Source organism: Stegodyphus dumicola, chromosome 10 (assembly GCF_044657685.1).
Source record: "Stegodyphus dumicola isolate Sdum_Otavi_A_Nest chromosome 10, ASM4465768v1".
NCBI classification, from domain to species: Eukaryota; Metazoa; Arthropoda; class Arachnida; order Araneae; family Eresidae; genus Stegodyphus; species Stegodyphus dumicola.
Window position 1 is genome coordinate 163,125,699 of NC_140777.1, and position 21,683 is coordinate 163,147,381.

The following is a 21,683-nucleotide window of genomic DNA, read 5'->3' on the forward strand; positions in this document are numbered from 1 at the left end:
AATGCGTGCAGGTACTAATATGCGAATCAGTCTATCTTAATGGAAAAACATTACTTCTGAAATCTAATAAATTTATATAATACTAGAAGTATACTTTTTATTAAGTGGAGAACCTAATTTTAATTTTAAAAAACTTTTTATAACAAAAATCGAAAATGCAAACATTTTGAACAACAGTGATTACTAATTTTCTAGCTACACAAAAGTTTTATACTCTCAGAATTTCACAATTTCGAATTTTGCCGCATAGCGACACGCTTCTTTTAATATCCCTGAGTTTTTTATTAAATTTTTAATATAAACAGCTTACACTTTTCCGAGTGGCAACACAAAGCTTTTAAATTGCTGAACTTTGATCAGAAATTCATTAAATTCGCACAAAATACGAATTAAATAAAAAATAATAATTTGAAGTTCAAATTCTGGCTTCAAGGTGCACATGTCGAGTGGAAAATTACGTGCGGTCAAAATTTGATGCATACATACTAATTCTTCATTATTTATAGAAAAAAAAAGTTGAAAAAAATATTTTTGAAAATTAAAATTTTTATATTAAACTGCACCGAGGTAATTGTTTTGCACATGTTAAATACATTTTTTATCAATTTTTTAAATTCTTAATATCCATTTGGTGGCTTAATTACGAATTTTTATTTTCGATCTGTTTCTTAAACTTTATCGTATTTATTTTATAATTTTAACTTAAGGGTGTTAGTCTCAAAATGGGATTTTGCGTCGGTTCACTATAAACGCCATATCACTTTTCAAATTGTTGCTACCATAGATTATCGCCTTGTATTATTTTTAAAGAAATTAAATAATTAAGAATCTGTATGTGTGTATGTATGTTTCTCGCATTGTGAAAAATTACTAAGAGCCTTCCTATTCTAAATAACGTAGTCCTCCACCCGAACATGTGCACATGGAAGCCAGAATTTTGAATTTCGAATTTGTTTTAATATTTTTATTTCATGTTTTGTAGAACTTTAATGAATTCTTTATTAATAAATTCGACGATTTGAAAGAGAGCAGCGGAAACAGTATTCGAAATAAAACATTTTTATCTCCAGCGCGCGGTACTGTTGTCGTTCAGAAAAATGTAAGATATTTAGCTTTCAGTTTTAATTAACAAACTCAGCTATGTGAAAGCAATGTGTTTGCGATTGTTTGAAATGAAAATACTTTTGTTTTCCATGCGCCAGCGTGTTGCCATTCTGTAAAGCCTAAGATACTTTCAAATTTAATATTAAATGCTATTGAGTAATAAACTAAGCGATTAAAAGTAATAAACACAGTTCTTAATTTTTTTTTTCTGCTTTCTCGTGTCCATGATATAAATAAGCATGTATTAAAATCATGAGATGTCTAATTAGAAATATTCAATATATTTATCAAATTGCAATAGATGGATTGATTTAAATCATTATATACGTTTTCTTTTTTTGTGTTTCATTATTTTAGACGACTGGCCTTGGCGAGCGGCTAGCTTTTTAAAGAAATAATCTAGCGAATATAAAAATATGTATGCCAATCTCTAACAATCAAACGGGAATTCTAAAGATATGTTGTTTTTAAGTATTTTGTGATTTTGCTGTCGAATTGAATTTTATGTTGCGTAAGTGCGAAGAACGTGGTATTTAATAAATAAAGTTAACACGTAAAAAATTAAGAATAAAAAGACAAAAACATTTTAGTGTTAGCCATCTTACTAAGAACACTGAATATTGATATGATGAATTTAGAAAACACTGAAAAAAAATTAAAATGTATGCCAACACGTAACATAACAGCGAAGAATTCTAAACATATGTTGCTGTGCAGCTTTTAAAAATTTTATGATTTTGTGATTGAACTGTATGTAGCTTAAGTGTGAAGTAAACGGTGCTTAATAATAAAACTCTAAAAAGACCACACTGCCCCCCCCCAGGAAAAGGGTTAGCGAAGGTGAGTACAAGAGCAAATTGGTAGACTGTAATCTCAGCGAAAGCGTAAAAAACTTAAGCAAACCCTTTTGGGCGACCACTAAAACTTCAAAGTTTTATTTTCTAATATTATAATTCGATACTTAGCTTATATAGAATTTATCATCATTTTACCATGCAAAAAATGCATTTTTATTTTTTGCTTGGGCAAGCAAGTTTAGCTCCTGTCTGACAAGTTTTAATTTATAATATTGCTTTTTAATAATTGGAGTTTATTTTGTTTGTTTTCAGTTTCGCTTTCTTCTATTTTGTTTTCTGAACTGTTTGATTTTCCCCACTTGATGAAGTAGGTCAACATCCTTTGTTTGACTTATTTTTTTCATTGAACTGAAGGTTAAAGTTTCCACTTGGATTTATTATTATGATTTGATTTTAAAAAATCATGATTTCCCATAAATTTTTTTAATGTTTTTACCGTTTCGGCGTGTTCATTTTCATCATATTGTTAATGAGGCCCTTTTAATTAGTTAATCCGGCCCTTTATATAATACTGTGCAAATACTTTTAATCTCTTTCCTACCAATTTTCGTATGCAGAGTACCGAAATTACCAGCAATAGTGCGCTTCTATTATTATAGTGTATACGCACGTTTATACGAATGAACATTTAAAGAGCGAAGCTCGTACTGATATCTCTTAATACTGCGAATTCAACTTTGAACTAAAAACAAACTGAGAGATAATCTTGGTAAATCGGTCTTGCATACTTTCTCCCGCCGCCGAGAAATCTCTAGTTCTTTCCATTTCTCAAAATTTTTGAAAGGCGTATAAGGTCAAAGTTACATGGAAGGGCAGGATATAGTTAGTTACGTACAGGAATTAATTACAGTTATACAGGGACCAGACAAAAGTGTCACCAAATTTGGCAACTTTCGGCGATTTCTTGTCAAATTTGGCGAGAAAAATTAGTCGCCAAGACTATTGCCAGCTCGTCGATAGCTCGTCAATTCAGAGAGGTAGCCATAACCTCAATGTTAAATTGTTTTGCCCCTATAACCGTATTTTTCCGACAGAGCTCTTCTTTCTCAAGCATTTCCCTTGTTACATTATACAAAAGACAACGCATTTCACATATATTTTATATTTTCACTAAAACTCTTTATATATATATATACAAAATTCATAACAGTATTTATCTTCCAAATTTAGTCAACAAACTCAGGTATTTAAAAGCAGTGTGCTGCCACTGCTCGAAATAAAATAGTTTACCTTCCACGCGTGTGTTGCTATTCAATAAAGTATAAAATATCTAACATTAACAAACCAAGAATTTAAAAGCTATAAACGCAGTCCTTAAGAATATTTTTTTTCTACTTTATAATCTGATGAATTTATAAAAATGCATTTTAAACAGGAGATGTCTAATTAGAAATATTAAATATTTGATACTTACGTATTATCCCGTCAACCAGCCATGTAGTGTGATTTAGCGCCAATTATGGATGATCGTACCCTTTAGAATTCAGAAGTAATGATTGGCGATTTTTCCCAAAAATTCTGCCAACGGTCGAATTTATAAAATGGCGCTAACTGGCCTCAATAAGTATTAAACAGTATACTGCGGCCGCTTGCGTAGCCGGGTCCTGCCCGCATGATGCTATAAAATGATCTTTTTAGCCCGTCGTTAAAAGTATTTACTCATTCCTGAGCTAAAATATATTCAAAATGCTATTATTATTAATAATTTAATTTTTATAAATAAAACTAAAAAATGTTTTAGTAAAACTACATAATACATAGATAGCATAACCTCTGAACAGGACCTATCAGGGATTTTAATGCCTTTGTCCAGTTTTATTAATAAATTCATTTGTTTATGCCGTTCTACTAAAAATTTCTGTTATTTCTTTTGCAATCCTTTTTTCTTTCGTTTCTTATCGCGAGTCAGATCTGTTTTGTATCTGTCAAAAAGTTTCCGCTGCCTGATAATAAGTGATGAAGAGGCCACACTCTTTAATCTGAGATATAGCAGAAAGAAGCCAGATATCATCAATTAGCATTGAAAAAAAAAAGTAGTCAAGAAAAAATTTCCTCCCATACATTATCAATGCCTCAAGATGAACCCTTACAAGATTCGCGTTGGACCAGACTCAGAATCATGTTTCTGTCCACATCGTCAGATTGTCAGATAGTATTATCTATTACTTTCGTGCAAGGATGGTTTTCTGGCTCCTCTTTGAGCTAGGTTTGAGTACGTGTTCTTGGATAGATGGGAAATAAATTGGAAAACTGCCATGATTGTCATGAAATTGCGAGTTTCGTGGATTTCATTGTCTTTGATGCCGATGTGTGCTGCTTCGTCGCGCCATCTTTCGACTTTAAGACAGAAGCATCCGACTACTCGTCTGGAAGTTGCACTTCCTAATTATGAAAGTTTCGTGATTGAAACAACACGTTAATTTCTATATCTTTCTATGGCTGAAATTTCAAGGAGAAAAAGAGCCATTTTAAACCATTTGATGCTACTCGATAGTGATTTTGAGATAATTTAATTATTAATTATGCGGAAAAATAGTGATTTGTTGTGCATTATACCATTTGATCATTTATTTGCATGTTTAAGAAACCAACGCGATAAAGAATTATTTTAAGGTCTTTTTAAATTCCGATGAAAAATGTTAAAAGGATTTTTCTTATCTATCATAATGAGGAGAAAGAAAAATAATTTTTGCATTTTTTTGGATTCAAGAAGCTTATATTTTACTAGTAAACCATAAACCCGTCATTCCATTTGCCACGTATTTTGTGTAACATTTGCACGAAAACTCCTATAATTCGCTATGATTTAGACAGCACACCAGTTGCCGAGTGGTAAAGAACACTGAATATTGGTAGTTTTACCTTGGCTTGGGTTCAGACCCAGGCGAATGGGGTAATTGCATGTTCGATTTTCGTGTTTTCCCCCGTATGTAACGTGAATACGAGACAATTTGCCTCAGAAAATCCTCCACGAAGGCTACCTCCCTGCTAAGCAGATAGTCTTCGGGGCTTTGATTAGTCGCTGAACACTGGTAGTTCGGTCCGAGGTTCGAATCCCGCGAACGGGCTGGCTGCATGGGTGTTTTCGTGGTTTTCCCCATGTTGTAACATGTATACGAGCCAGTTTCCCTTAAAAAGTCCTCCACGAAGGCATCCCTCACTTAAGGCAGATAGCCCTCGAGTGCTTTGCCGTAATCTAATAAATCTAAACCAAACCTCGTGGCTTTGATGGATTCAAATACTCTCACCTAACCTCACCTAATCGAAATTTAGACCTATCTCAAAATGCAATGCTACCTTGGTATTCGTCAGTAATTCATTCCATATCCTTGAACGTATACCAAACGAAATTTTGAAATATGAAATAAAGAGAAAATATACCAAACGAATTAATCTAATAAAAACAAATCATTATTATAACACTGTTTAATACAGGCGTCGGTGTGGCCTCTTTTGGCTGCGGATCAAAATCAACCATTAATAAAAAGACGTAACAACCATGTATTAAAAAGACGTTAATCAACCATGTATTAAAAAGACGTTTCGAGTCAATAGTAAGGGTCATGTGTCGAACGATCGTTTTCACATTTTTAATGCTTGTAATTTATATTTGAAGTTCAAAGGTTTTATTATGTAAACAGAGTCTTTCATTGAACAAACAGTATTTCCTCGTGGAGTTCTTGTTTATTATCGAGCGCGAGAAGAGGAAAATGAAGCTTATTACTAATCTTTTTTATTAGCCGAGCAGGGCTGTTGGTCTGGAAATAGCGTTTTGTATTGATTCATTATAAATGTCCGTTTCACTTTTTCAAATTGTTGCCAACAAATATTATCGCTCTGTATTGTATTTAAAGAAATTAAATAATGAAGAATCTGCAGGAATGTACGAGTATGTATGTTTCTCGCATTGTGAAGAAACAACGGTACCTAGTGCCATCAAATTTTTAAAAATGTAGTCCTCCACAGAATATGGGCATCTGGAAGCCCTAACTTGGAATTTGTTTTATTATCGGTTTCATATTTGAGTTCTTGATCAAAGGTTCCTTAAATTCGCACAAAAATGAAATAAATAAAAAATAAGTTCTAAATTTAAAATTTTGGTCTTCTAGGTGCATATATTCGTGTGGAAGACTATGCATGTTCAAAATTTAGTAGCTCTAGGTGCCGCCGTTTTTTCGCAAAATGATTAAATTCGGAAGACAAATACATTTTGTTTCGTCGAGTGGCAACACACATCTTTTATATTGACGATTTTTCTGATTAAATTTGAAACAAAATTATCTTACTCTTTGCAGAATCGCAACACAGAACTTCTAAATTGCTGAGCTTTTTAATCAAACGTTCCTCACAAAGTACGAAATAACTCAAAAACAAATTCAAAATTCTGCCTTTGAGGTGCACATGTTCAGGTGGTGGATTACGTGTTGCTGTTTTTCCACAGTGCAAGGAACACACAAATATATTCTTTATTATTTAATTGTAGAAAAGACATAATTCTTCATGGTCATTGAAATATTAATTGTTTTCTTTGCTGCTGTTTAAAAATTGCATCACTAATCTGTAATACAAAGGTATACATTAGCAAAAGGCAGTCATAATTACAGTTTCCTTCGATTGCACGGCGTACTTTTTTATCCATTAGATACTCGTATACGTTAAAGTTATTCCTAGTTATGTCGGGGAAAAATACAAAAAATGTCATTAATTAATGAAATGAATGTTGCTTTGTTGTATCAGATAGCGAAAGCTTACTGTAATTGCATTTACGTTATCAACACTTCATATTTTCTTTATTCTTAAACAAGTGATTATATCCATTTATACTCCCTTATTTTATTGAAAAAGAATATCTGACTATAGGTTTAATAAAAAAAAAAATGTTAACTTGCTGGATTCAAGGGCAATGGTTACGCCTTTGGAGAACGAGTGTCAAAGAAACCAGTAGACCTTGTTTCGAAGTTGAATTACGAAAGTGATATGACAAATTTTACCGAAACAAGACAACAATAAAATTGGTAATGACTGAGAAATCACGGAAAAGGGAGGGGGGAAGCTTGGGTAATAGCTGAAACGAATATTATTTTTATAAAGAAATTAAATTTAAAGCGAATGACTATATTCTTTTGTTTTAATTTCATGCTGATAAATTTTTATATTATTAGGGAATGTAAGAAACTGATGAATTATAAAAGTAAATTGTAACTTGAAAATCTAAAGAATGCATAGTTTTTTAAAAGCAGCTGGTGACAGAAAATTGATTAATAGAATATTTTAAGTGCCTTTTTAATGTTCACTGCAGGTAAAAATTCATAATTTTGAGCTGCATCCGAGTTTCAATCCTTTTAAAACTTATGAGGGAAAAACTGCCATAACTTGCTACAGATATTTTGTATTATTAGTTTTTGTTAGATTTTATTTTCTTAATGTTTATGTTATGTTCAGTGAGCTGAAGAAATACATCGATTTTAAATCAATGTTGTGTAAGTGACCTATTATGCTTTGCACTTATGCACAATCAAATTTACGTTATTCTGACACAGGTAAGCCAGTGCCTGTTCATCGAATTAAAAAGAAAAAATTAACTTTTAGATTCAAATATGCCGCTCTGATCGGTCCAGTGATTAGAGCATTTATGTCATGCGATAATTGCTTAAACATTTTTCAGTTAAGCTTGAAGATATTTTTTCGTCGAGTTTTATTTTAACCGCTTACGGAAAATAGTAGACTAGAATCATTTAATCATGTTGTGTTTTTAAAAGTGTGGGCGAACGGGTCTGTTGACTCAGAATGTGTTTTTTTTTTTTTTTTGTTTTTTTTTTTTTTGTTTCCAGTTCAATGTCAGAAATGTCTTTGTTATTTACTTCGGCAGTCGCGAAAATTTAGCTGTTTGTCAGCCCAAGTGTCTTATTGCTAATCTATTCACTATGTTCACAACATGCTGCTTCATATAATTCCTTACTTGCATTTCCACTATAAATATTGCTTCTTTTCAAAATACATTTTAAGTTTTTCCTGTTACCTTAAAAATATATTACCTGATATCGAAATGTATCTAGCTGGTCCTAAGTTCTATTTAATCAACACCAGAGGTGCCATTAGCCTCGAAACTTACTTTTTTGTTCGTATCACTTCTGCGTCCGAATCGCTTCTCAAACTGTTGCCACTAAATTTATTGCGATGTATTATTTAAAGAAATAATTAAATAATGAAAACTCTGTATGTAGGTTCCTCGCATTGTGAAAAAAAAGGCGGAACCTACAGCCACCGAAGTTTTAATAACGTAGTCCTTCTCCCGGACATGGGCACCTCGAAGCCCAAATTTTGAATTTGTTTTTGATTATTTTCATGTTTTCTACAAATTTAACGAATCTTCGTTTACCGTACTCAGCGAATTGGGAGCGAGAAGTGGCAACACTGTTCGAAATAAAACCTTTTTATTTCCAATGTGCCACACTGTTGCCAGTCGGCGAAATGTAAGATATTTATCTTTCAATCTGAATCCACTGATTCGGCAATTGAAAGCAATGTGTTGCCAATTTCCGAAATAGAATATCTATTATCTGCACTCACCGTAAAGTGTAAGATACTGAACTTTAAAATTAAATCTTTCTGTAATTGAGTATCAAATCATTGACTGAAAAGCAATAAACACAGTTCTTAATTTTTTTCCCCTACGTTTGAATCTGATTGGTTTAAATAAAAGCGCATTTAAATTATGAGATGTTTAGTTAGAAATATTAAACAGACTAGCTGGTGGTTAAAATCATTATAGATTATTTTCTTTTTTGTGTTAGTACTTTTCGGCGGCCGGCCGCTGTGGCGACTACTTTTCAGAGAAATAATATAGTGCATGTAAAAAGATATATGGAAATTCCTAACACTCTGTTGGAATTGCTTTAAAATATTTTGTGGTTTCTGTCTTGAATTTTACGTGGCGTAATTGTGAAGAAACGTTGCATAATAATAAAGCTAAGACAAAAAATGTTTTAACTTTTGGTTCAACTAATGTTTTAATTTGGTAACCTAAGATGCTCAGTGAGAGCTTAAAAAAACCTTACCAAATCCCAGTGGTGCGACGTTAAAATCTGAATCGCTGCGACTTTTCTTTCTTTCTTTTTTTTTTTAAACCAGTTAAATAAAATACCCTAATAATCGTAGTTAACTGCTTGTCAGCTTAACTGAATCTTTGTTTGCCCTTCATCATAGTGTTTCTCCAAATTCTATTTATAATTTAATATAGTAGAATTCATCATTTTCAGTATATAGCTGACATTGTGAAAGACGGACTGGTATTGATCAATTCTCAAATCTAATGACGCCACAAATGAGTTGCCTCGAAACTTGTGATACATTGTGTATTATTCTGCAAACTCTTTGGTAATTAATTATTATAAAATGCTCTATGTTATGGTTGCTTTATGTTTAACGTTTGGCTTTGAGCTATGAATTTTAATTATTTAACATAAATTTCTGCCCACTTGCCATCAAAGCTTAGGACAGATTGTGAGAATGAATTTTCAAGTAATTTTGTGGTTTATTTTATTTCTTTCGGTCAAACTGGATTAAATTAAATGGATTGTCTCATTCCATTGAAATTTAACGAGAGATAAATATGAGCTTTTTGACATTTGGCGATTTTTTTTTCTTTTTGCAGAGTATTTACTGCCATACACATCTGTCCTAATTTGCGAGACACTGAGTGTATGAGGTGTACATAGTGTATGAGGAAATACATTGTTGAGAAACATAACAAGTGCTACGTTATGTATATGACAGGAATGTAATATGCACCTTTTAACAAACTTTCCTGGAATTGTCTTCCAAGTAAATTGAACGCGACTTATATTCTCTATTATAAGAGATCCTGTGCGGCAAGTCTTCATTAATAGTCCCTAGTGTTTCCCAAAAGTTGCGTCAACTTTTCTAACGAGCAAGGCTAATTTTTAATTTTGTAAGCACATTTCTTTTAGTATGACTATAAGAAAAAAAGCCAGCCGACAAAATACTTAGTCTTTTAGAGATTGCTCAATCACCAGAGTAAAAATTTTTATTTATGCTTACATTATAAGGTTTTTCTTCCACCTTCTTGGCGTGCCTTCGTGGTGTAGTGGTACGCTGGGCGCGTATTCCAGAGGTCCGTGGTTCGATTTCCGGCGAGGGCGTTGCTCATTTTTCATCACTCCTGCTTCCAAAAAGTACTTAATGTCTCTACAGTGGCGCCCAAACTAAAAGGGTGGTGAATGATGATTCTCCACACCCAGGGTTTGGCGATTGGGTCCCATAAACCCCAGTCGCCCTTTAAAAGGAGGAGTATAAAAGGTATTTCTCCCACCTTCTTGGCGTGCCTTCGTGGTGTAGTGGCTGCACGCTGAGCGTGTATTCCAGAGGTCCATGGTTTTATTCCAGGCGAAGGCGTTGCTCTTTTTTGAAGTTTCTTGCTTCCAAATAACGTAATAGCTTTCCAACATCAGTGCCGTTTTAACATCATTATGAGCCCCTGCACGAACCAGTGTGCTGTGATCCCTACGACAGGCACTCATAAAAATGAAATGTAAATGAATTAGCATAAAGCCCCGAGCAAGTACCCAGTGGGCCCTTGCGTTTAAACTTCCCTGGCTCACATTGAATGTGTGGTATTTATTCATTTATAACCTCATGAATTTCACAGTGGTTAAAGCCATCATGTTTCTGTGTTTAACTAATGGAAGAAACGTAGCTAATTCTTTGTCAGAGAACTACCAAGTTAAAATGCCATTTACATTAATTATATGTTCGTTACTTTTTATTTATGTTATGCCCGTTTTCAATGGAAACGAAACAAGTGAAAACTTTCCAAAAAAAGTGCTTTTTTTTCTGAATTTACATACAGTTTTCAACTTTTCTGCACAATGTGCTCGTCCGTTTAAATGTTTATCCTTACGAATAAAGAATTTCCGTGAATCCTTGTCGCAGAACTCTGCCGCTGGTAAAAGTAGCTAGTTATTTCCAGGTCGCTTTCACTTTTTCATCAGTGTTTTATTATTATTATTGTTAGTAGTAGTAGTATTTCTGGATGCCATGTGCTGAAATCTCCTATATGCGCGAATTCTCAACTACCTACACCAAATCGTCAGTGCTTACAGGTGGCCGACCAGAGCTGGACTCGTCATGAACATTTTCTGGATCTTCCTTGAACGATCTTACCCATTTTTGCGCTTTACTGTCATTCATTGCATTGCCAACCTACAGTTCACGTATTTGGCAATGATTATTCAAAACTTCCAAGTTTCTTGTTAAGAACCGGATGGTTGAACGTACAGTCGACCCGATGCATTTAAAATTTTAAACTCACACTATGAAGTCTGCGGACTGGCATCGTGATTGCAAATGACATCAGATTCTGTGCAAAGAATGCCAGAAGCATGTGCGTGTACTCATTTTCACGCACGGTGCACGAACGGATCTTTAAAAAAAAAAAAAAAAAAAAGAGAGAGAGAGAACGGACGTATATGAAAGTTACCTAAGCTAAGTAACACTTTCACTTGACTATTACTTTCTCACCATACACTGTAATGATTTATTGAATAATGGCCTGTAATATAAGGAAATACATCGCTGAACATGTATTTTTCGGTGTCTGCTTTACAATCATTAATGTTTTCCATCGCATGGGTTCACTACCTGCATAGAGAAACTTGTCTGTAAACAAATTGCTTTTGGCATAATCAACCAGAATCAAATTATGCATTGCTAGAAACATGTTACTGGCAACGTAACCAATTAATAAATAGCAATGGAACAGCGATTAAGCGCCAGCAAGTTGATTCTTGACATTCTCTCATCCATCAGGTTTTTTAGTGCCATCAAGCTTTATTTTTTTAAATCATCGGGCATTTTGAAACCCCAATGACCTTGATATTCCCAGTATCAGAACGCTGAAAACGCAGACTGAAGATCATCTATCATTTTTTGTAATCATTTTCTAATTAAACTTTGCTGAGAAATTTTTATGAACTGTGTCTTAATCTATCATGTAGTTTTTTAATCAGATTCAGTGCTGATCAGATTTGTAATGCAGGAGTTATTTCCTAATTAAATAGCCACCCTAAAATATCTCATTTAATGCTCTCAGTATCTCATTTTGTCAACATTTATGTATACGGTAAACCCTCGTTAACAAGAATCTCGTGGGATCAAAAAATCAGTTCTTAAATTCGTCTTAAAAAAATTCGTGTTAACTCAAATTTTATTTTTGGAATAATTTTTTCTACACATAAACCGTTTACAGTATATAGTTATATAAGAACTATAATATAATACGTATGTCGTCATAGAAAATACAACAGTACTACGTTAATTACTGTACTGTGACTTGAAAATATGTATTCACCGATCATTTTCTGTGGAAAAATTTCTGTACAAGGAGCTGTTCCAGACGGGAACAAAAATGCCTGTTAACTTTAGACCAACTGTACTCATCGTTCTCTCAAAACTAGCGGTCAATTCGGAGATTGCACCAAAACGTTCTGAAGTGTCCAAGGCGTGTAAGACTTCCTGAAGGTTGGGTGGAATGATACCGTTCTCCCCGCTCTCTTCTAATGACATTTCTTGCACCTCATACATAACTTCTTGAACATCAGATTCCAATGGAGGAAAAACAGCAGTTATCGTCATGACGAACTCCTCAAAACTAGCATCGGGGTTTGCAACGTCTTGTAGAGTATTCCATTCATCAGTTATCACCAACTAACTCATCAACAGGATTAGCCTTTTGATGTCTCCAGGCTCTGATAAAACAGTTCTGTATGTGTTGCGATGACACGGATTTTCAGGGTGCGACGATAGATTTATTGAATCAAGCACACACAAGTTGTCATTTCCGTCTTCTTTTCGGCAGTCTGAATTGCAGTTCTCACAAGTCGCTTGCGATAATATCGCTTCATAATTGCAATAATGCCTTGATACAAAAGCTGAAAAACCGCTTGTTGATTTGGGGGGGGGGTGAACCTTTACATTGGTTAAGTTCAGATCATGCGTGATACAGGCTGTACACCTGCCCAGTATCACAAGAGGTTTTCAATTAAACGGGATGAAACATTTCATAACGCAGTTTTAGTAGAGAAACAACAAGAAAAGAAAGAAAAAAGAAAAAAGTTCAGAGTTCGTGTTAAATGACAAATTCTAATGATGCAAACGGGCTAAAATATATATATAGTTAGTTATTCAGCTAATCGAAATTTGCATTAACTTATAAAACGTCCTATAAAATCATATTACATTGAAATTTTGTTGATGTTAACCGAGTGCTCGCCTTGAAGGAATTCGCGTTAGGGTGGTTATTGTATTATAATTTTTTTTTTCCGATATGCGAATACTAGTCCATTTATATCCATTGCCTGAGTAGAGTTCTTTGTAAATATAAGTAATAAAAGAAGGTTTTGGAATACCGTTTATTACTTTGTTGATGTCGTTAAATTCTTCTGGAATTAAGTGATACTGCTTTTGTCTGACATTTTCAGCTACTCGGATTTTTCCCGTCTGCGGTGTTGCGGTTACGACCTCTGAATGCTGGCAATTCGACCCGAGCTCGAAAACGGTGGAACGGGCTGATTGCGTGGTTGATTTTCTTAGTTTCCTTCTTGTGTAATGTGAATGCGAGTGTTTCCCTTTGAAAGACCTCCACGATGCCATCCTTGCCCTTAAGCAGATAGCCCGGATATATTTGATAGGTAATCAAATGGAACTCTGCGTCTTCTTATTTTCTAAAAGGAACTGCAATATTTTGTATAACTAGAAAAAGCCCAGTGTAAACAATTATTACTTTTAAGGACTGCAAGTATTTCACTAGCCTTTTCTTTATTATTTGATTTTCTATTCGACGATTTTCGTAGCATTAGATTCTTTTTTCATGCTTTCGCCGTACAGAATAAGCCCGGTTTGTGATTACATTTAAATGAAAACCAGAAATCAAATATAAAATTGGATGTAGGATAAATATTCACAAATATCAGCAAAAATGTTTTGCATGCTTTAAACTTCAGTTTCAATGTAACGAACTCGCATCACTTAAAAGCTGGAAATTAATCTAAAATTAGTTTTTTTTAAATTAATATTTAGATAACAAGCCGCATTTATTTTGTGACATAAACTTTGTAGATTAATTTGGTGTATTTATTATTAAGTCTTATGGAATCTATTTTACTTTCAGCAAAGATAATTCTAATAATATTGCTTGAATCGTAGAATTATTTCAATGGGGAAAAAAATCTAGGAATTCAGAATTATCTGAAATTTAAAAAAAAAAAAATTAACAGCGTAGTTATAAGTTAATAAATACTACATGCAAAAATGCGAAGAAAAGGTTTTTGCAAGAAATTTTAAAATAATGTATAGATTTATTTGTACGAGTGTATTAAAAAGAACTAGAGGATTGTATGCGTAATATTGATTAGATTTCCTCGAAACTCCTCTTCCATTTTTATTTTGAATCTGAAGATGAAACGTCAAAGAACTGTTGTTGATTTAAATTCAGTTTTAAAAACAAAATTGTCCGGCGTAACTAACACTAAATTACAGCAGATTAGTAAGTAATAATATAACGCACGTCTGTAATTGCTAATTGGAATGTTTCATGTGATTTTCGAAACACATTTTAAATTGAGATATAATTTATTCTGCATTTTCTTTTGATATTTACCGTGTCTGGTTCCATGGACTTAATAAAATGTAAATTCTAATGCTGTCTGGACAACTTAATGCGAGAAAATGGATGACGGCTTAAATTATTTGTGTAAAATACTGAATCGCCTTTGCAGCAGTTCTTGACAGTTTTGGAAATGGAACAAAAATCATTCTTTCGTGCTTGCGCGATTTCTTTCTGAGACTCTTACGTGAAGCAAAGTTTTCCAGGGATTCATTGGAGGTTCTCATTAACATAAATCGACGGCGTCATTATCCTTTCCAAACGCATCATTCCCAGACAAAACTGTACCCGTAATCGCCGTGCAGATAGTTTCTGTTCGAAGATAATGAGCCGAACTTATTATTTTCGTCATTATTGTAATTATTAGTAAACAACAATAATAGCGGGCCGTCATTAAAACCTGCATCGATCTAACACGTTTGCCATTTCTCTTCACCCTCTTGACCCCCCTTCCCCACAACCATAACTGCCTGTCATTGATCATTCGATGAAAGTAAGAGGTCATCAGCAATTGATATGTTAGCATCAGACCTGAGGATTTGTTATAATGTTGCTGCGAAGATGTAATCCATTCCTCCTCAACTATCGGGTTTGTTTTTTTTTTTCTTCCCCTGTCCCATATTTTATTTAAGAGCAGAAGCTTGCCTGAATATTGATGGCAATTTTATCCGTGCTTTCGTCCCCCCTCCCGAAAGCTAATGAATTTTTCTGCGTATTGTATATTTCTGTAACCAACTTTTCCCAAACAAGGTCCACTTGTTTCTTCTATGCTGAATTTGCTTGGATTAGTAGTGAGATTTTAATGAATCTATCGTATGTCCATTTCGTATTTCGTCTTAAAATGGAGAGGAACAACAGCAATAATGATCTTATGAAAAAGTAAAATTTTAAAAAGTTCCGTATATTTTTGTATTGCATTTATGTATCCATCCTTTCCCAGAAAGACTCATTATAGTTTTGCTGATTAAGATGAGTTCAATTTGAAATGAAGAATTAGGTCGGTTAATTCCAGATTATTTTCCAATCTCTTGGTTGTTAAGCCGAAACAGTCTTTTTCCGTAGTCATATATTTAAATATATTTATTAAATGGCTGGGTTTCTTTATGTAATTTTATTATTACTGTTTATATTTTATTGTTTAATATTTTTCAAGTGTAACCTATTTTTTGTTTAAAAGGAAATACTAAAAATATTGTTTTTTATCCATACATATATTTTCCACAAAATTTATCGCGTTGTGAATGTGGAAGTAAAATCTGTGTTGTTCATCAACTTGAGAATAATTATTATTTACGTAACATCTACAATTCATGCTTCTCTTTATCTCGTATTTTTATTGGTTAACTCCCTATGTAAACACCATTTAAATCTTTGTTAAACGAAAAGAGAGCCTACGCTATTATTATTTTTTCCTGTATAAGAAAAGCCAACATTTGGGGGGGAGGTAGAATTATAACATAAAAAATACAAATGACAAGTAGACGGTTTGTATTATGCGAAAAGAAATGAAATGGGCAGACATAAACTCTTTCTTCAAAATAATAATGCTTCATTAAAAAAAATTCAATTTGTTTTGCATTGCCAACATTGACTGTCTCATACAATAACATACGAATTGGGAGCTCTTATAATCGCAGAAGCTCCCGATTCTCTAACAAATGGAATAAGCGAACGCGTGAAACTCGCTACGGTACGAATTGCTTGGGAATGAGAATGGGAGAATCAAAAGGTAGACAATAAATCCAACTTTTAAGTTGTATAATGCATTTTGAGACTTGGCAATAAGATTAAATGATAAATAAATAATATTTAATAAGATAAAGCGAAAATGAATCAATTATTATATTTTACAACATAACTCAAACTTCAACGATAAGCATTAAAGTTAACAAAGTAAATGGTTAATTAACCAAAATTTCACTGTGAACAATGGTTTGGGTAAAAACATTGTTTAGCATTGCTAAACATTGATTGGTTGAGTGAGTCCACGACACACACATTTTTTTTCCTCTTCATTTTTTCTAATATAAGATTGCTTCTTATTTTATATATATAACGTATCATCTAAAATTGTGATACAGTTTTACGCAAGATTATTGTATGTTTTAGGTTTTTAATAAATAATTATTGTATCTTGCAGTTGGTGGAGTTCAGAGGACAGGAACCCTGAAGAGTGGAACCATGAAGAAGGTTCCTCCTCCAGTGGTGCCTGAACTGTCTTACAGAAATTCGGGGTCAAGTTTTTCAAGTGGTTATGGAAGCCAGGCAACTGTGGATAGAAACTCCTGTGGCAGCTTAAATACAGATGAACCCGTTTCGCCTCCACCTAATTCTCCTAATTCTGGTAAGTTCATAGTGAACATTTCAAAATTTTGCAAATTTATATCAAATGGAGAAAGCTGAAAGTTTTGATATTAATACAATTTTTCGTTATCTTAAACTGAAAGTGTTAAGTGAATAATAGTGTAATTATTACAATTTTTTAAAAAAACTTTCTTGGTTTTACCGATATGAAAAGCTTATGGACATTTCCAGTAACAGAATATAATAAGTATTTATATATTTTTTTAATATAAAATTGTACGCCGCTTAATATGGTCGCGGTTAAAATTATCATTCTTATGTTGTCATCAAATTGCCAAACTTCCTCCATTTGTATGTGAAAACGATGTATGGAAAATACATCGCTTACTGCGATCAACAATTTGGTTAATATGATAAAAATATTACAGTATAATTTTTTCAAAACTCAAATAAAATCGCCAAACAAAATATAAAATCACCAAATAAGGTCAAAATAAGTTATAAAGGTTTGCGAAACATCTTGCTAAACAGCTTGTTTTCGATTTTATTTAATCAATTAAAACTAGACAAAAAGCAACTATAATTTGGCTTGGATTTTGAATAACTAATCGATTTTGAAGATAATCAAGCACAGGTTTCTCTTCTTCAGGAGCAAAGAACTTTCTTCAGAGTCCCCCCCCCTTGCTTATGTAATTTAAAAAAAAAAAAAAAAAAAAGGAAGGCAAAGAAATTTCCGTGAAAACGATCTATGCCAAGCTTAGGTTCCCCCCCCCCTTAATTTCGAATTTTACATTTGTGTGTTCTCTGCCAGTGAATGAAGGGCGCCTCTGAATATTAAGATTAAGTGTATACCATTGGGGCGAGTAATTTTCAGAAAATTACGAATGATTCATAAGTGAACCATTATGTTAAAAACATTATGAATGGTTCATAAGTAAACTTTTACATTTTTGCTAATAAAAATGCTGTAAAGTATTTATTTTTAAGTTTCTTGTTGCATTTATATTAAACTAGTTAAATTCTATTATTGTTTTGATGGATATTTTTTTAATAATTATTAAATTTTTTACAAACTTTCTCAGTTTTACTGATATTTGAAGCTCATAAATATTTGAAAATTTTTTATGTAGTTTTTAAATGTGAGATTATATCTATAGAAATGTTTTATTAACATTTCTAATTTTAAAAAATATGCATGACTTCACACAATTTTTTTATCTAATTTATTATATCTTCTCATTATAAATTAGATCAAGTAGTAAATATAGTTATATCCCATGTAATATTCATTCTGAAATTTTTGTGTAGATACATATCATTTTATAAATATGAGATATATTTCATATTTTGTCATTCTGTAGAATATGTATTTTTCAGTATTGATTAAAAAACTTGAATATTTTATCTTCACAGATGCATTTGGAACATTGCCTTCTCCAACAAAGCTTTCACATTTCTGTTTTCCAGATGTGCAGGTAAATTTTTGTGTTTTCTAATAAACTCTACTTAATGGCTCTCAACCTTTTCTTCCCCATGTACCTCTTTCACCATTGTTAGACAAACATCCTCCTTTTTGTTCCTAAAATGTGAAAAATAGATATACATTTATCTAAATTTAGATTTTTTTAAATGTGTTTTGTAAATTAAACAAGAAAAAAAAACACAGAAAATGTTGATAAATACTTAAAATTGAATAAAAGTAGTTTAGTTAGTAATAGTAAAAGCAGTGTAGTAAAATTAAATACTTCACTGGTAAATAAATAAACTGCTTTCATTCCTACCTCCCCTGAAACTTTAAAATTTCCTCCCTGATTGAGAGCTTCTGTGTTCAGTAAGTACAATAGAAAACAATAACATAATCTGAAGTACATATTTTCTGATAAATTTAGCAGAAAAGTTATTGCCAGTTAAATTAAAAAAAACTGTCTCAAATTTTTCATTTTTGATAAATTTTTTAGGGTTTTTTTTTATTTATTTTATTTTTTATTTTGAGTTTTTGTATAGAAATAACAAGTGCTTAATTTTATGCTGCGTAACTTATGTTAGTTTTCAGTATTTTAAATTTTAATTTTAAAAAAAAGTTTATCATTTGTTTTTATTCCTTCCTGTGAAGTTAACATTTTAATATAATCTGTAAATACCATTACAAATTTCATAATTTGTTTTTTAAATCATTAAACATGTTTAATAATCTTTTCCTTTTTGCAGAGTCAGTATACTCAAGTAATTGTACATGCTCAACCTGGAAGTCAGCCTTCAACACCTGTTGATAACCCACCTGGTCCTTTGGGATCTACATCAGGTAGTCATCTTACTATACTACTTAGTCATCTTACTAAAATGCTTTATTATATTTTCAAAAAAAAGTTTACATCTTTGCAACTTTATTAACTGATTAAGACTTGGTAAAATAATGTTTATTTGCAAATTTTTTAGTGTGCCATGCTATGTTAGAAGACCAGGGTATTGATGTATGTCCCAGTCCAGGTGGGAGTAGTGCTAGTGGCACATCATCTAGGCATAGTATGTCTAGTGTGGACAGTGGAAGAGCTTCAGGATCAGATAAGGTGAATAAATCATTGCCAACAGTTAAAATCTAAAAGTTTTTTTAGCGAAACAAAAAATCAATGCTATGTGTTTAAGTAATGCACATGTTAGGATATCTTTTTTGTAAAATTTGAAAAAAGTTTTTTCTTCTTTGGTGCATTTGTTTGGGGGGTAGAAATGTATTGCAGAATATGGATATGATTGTAGAGTTCCCTTTAGGTATATTTTGGAATTTCTTTTAGAACTGCTTGAATGTTTTAGTGTAAATACAATATATTTTAAGGTGGGTGATGAAATGCTATTCTCTGTTCTTATATGCTTATGCTGAATCTGAAACTTTTTAACTACCTTTAAATTTAAAACTTCTAAATTTAGTAGCAGCTGATACTTTAAATAAAATCTTTCTCTGAAATAGAATTCAACATGTTAAATAGACTTCTTTAACATGCTGAATTTTGAAATAGAATTCAGCATGTTAAAGCTGTGTATAAACTGTTGCACTTCTTAAGATTTGATTTTAGAATAATGATGCACATTGTGTCTTAAGTATTCTAAGGACAAAAATGAACAAATAATTTTTTGTTATTTTTGAAGTATTAATGTAGGTAAAAATAGTATTGCAATCAAATCTCCAAGTCCTTCTTTTCCCTATAATATGCTTCTCTTCTCTGAGTAAATCTTCTTCCCTCTTCTTTTCCTGTGCCTAATGTGTAATACCAGGAAGTTTTGTAATGATGCCAGTAGACATTTAAAGTTAGCACAGTCTGAATAAGAAAATAAGTACATTTGAGAGATGAAAACTTATCTCAATGAGAAATAAATATATTTCAGATGAAATTAACTATATTTAAATATTTAAGAGGTGTCATCTCAATTTTCATTCCTTTGTAAAAACCATGTGTAAAGTTGTGAAAAAGTGACTATTACCCTTTAAGACTTTATTTATATCTGCATGGTATATATACAAATGGGTTGTGTCCAGAAATATAAGCTTCACACATTAACAAACTGTTTGCTATGTGCAGTCCAGATTGTTTATCTTAATTTTAATGCTGACACTTAAAGCCTGCAGTATAATAATATTAGTTCAAAAGTACAAATTATATGGAGCTGTTGTAGCATTTATAAATCCTTAAACTATTCAGTGACAATAAATGTTAAATGAAGAGCTTTACATTAAAAAAAATAATAATAATTCCTAACCATGAAATAAGTTTTATATCTTGACCACAATTACTGAATTAGTGAAGTCAGTTAAGAATTATGTGTTTAATAAGATTTTTAATAATTAGTTATTAAGTTATGTATTCATTTACTGACTGAAATAAATGAATTGTATAAAATGCTTTTATTTGCCTGTAATGTAATGTAAGAGGGGAGCATGTGTGTTTTTTTAACAATTCTGCACTAAAGGTTACACAATTTTACAAGTTTTATTATCTAAGATAAATTTATAAAGAAACACATAATTCTTTGCTTTTCGATTTATCTCTTAATGTGAAACGTTTGTTTTTATATCATGCCAGGTTGTCTCTCAGAAATCTCATTCTAAACACATCCACATTGAAACCACTGTGCATAGACACAGTTACCATAGCTCTACGTCCAGTGTCTCTAGTGATGATCTACAGATAATGGGAAGCAATGTTGCTGAAATGATCCTCCATGGCTTGCCTGTAAGTACTGAAGACTTTCTTAAGGTCATTTTTTGCAGTTTGATTTGTTTTTCAGCTTAACATTGCAAGGACTGATAAAGTGAATTAAAAGTAATGAGATATGGTACACTCCTATATTTTTTAATTTGCAATTTCTTTTTTAGTGTCTGTTGCATTTTGTTTTTGCTTTGTTGAATATTAGAGTGAAAAAAAAATAAAGATAAAGTAAAAGTGATAATATGTATTCATGCCATGATAGAACACCATTTAGTGGTATGTTAGAAGACCTCAAATTTTGCATTTGAGATACAAGTGCAAAATTTGTAATGATACTATTTCCAGTGGTCAGAAAATTTTTAAATGTAATACTTTAACATTATATAGCAAACTTAAATATTTGTAAAATATTACCTTCATTGAAATGGGTAGAATTGATTTTGACAGCAATTAGACATAGGTCTGTCTTCTTCAGAGTAAAAGAATTGTACTGGATTGAAAAAAGTTGTCATTCCTGAGCAAGAAGGCTTTATGCCC

At 32.2% G+C, this 21,683-nt stretch overlaps 1 protein-coding gene across 2 annotated transcripts in view; it reads left to right on the top strand.

Annotated features, from left to right (window-relative positions):
• Positions 1 to 21,683, top strand: part of LOC118185249 (caskin-2-like) — a 658,017-nt gene that overhangs the window by 499,847 nt on the left and 136,487 nt on the right. For both annotated transcript variants that reach the window (XM_085825792.1, XM_085825793.1), the window contains 5 exons: positions 16,784 to 16,987; positions 18,361 to 18,422; positions 19,156 to 19,249; positions 19,384 to 19,514; positions 21,021 to 21,170. In XM_085825792.1, coding sequence (XP_085681918.1) covers positions 16,784 to 16,987; positions 18,361 to 18,422; positions 19,156 to 19,249; positions 19,384 to 19,514; positions 21,021 to 21,170 — 641 coding nt within the window. The remainder of the gene's footprint in view (positions 1 to 16,783; positions 16,988 to 18,360; positions 18,423 to 19,155; positions 19,250 to 19,383; positions 19,515 to 21,020; positions 21,171 to 21,683) is intronic.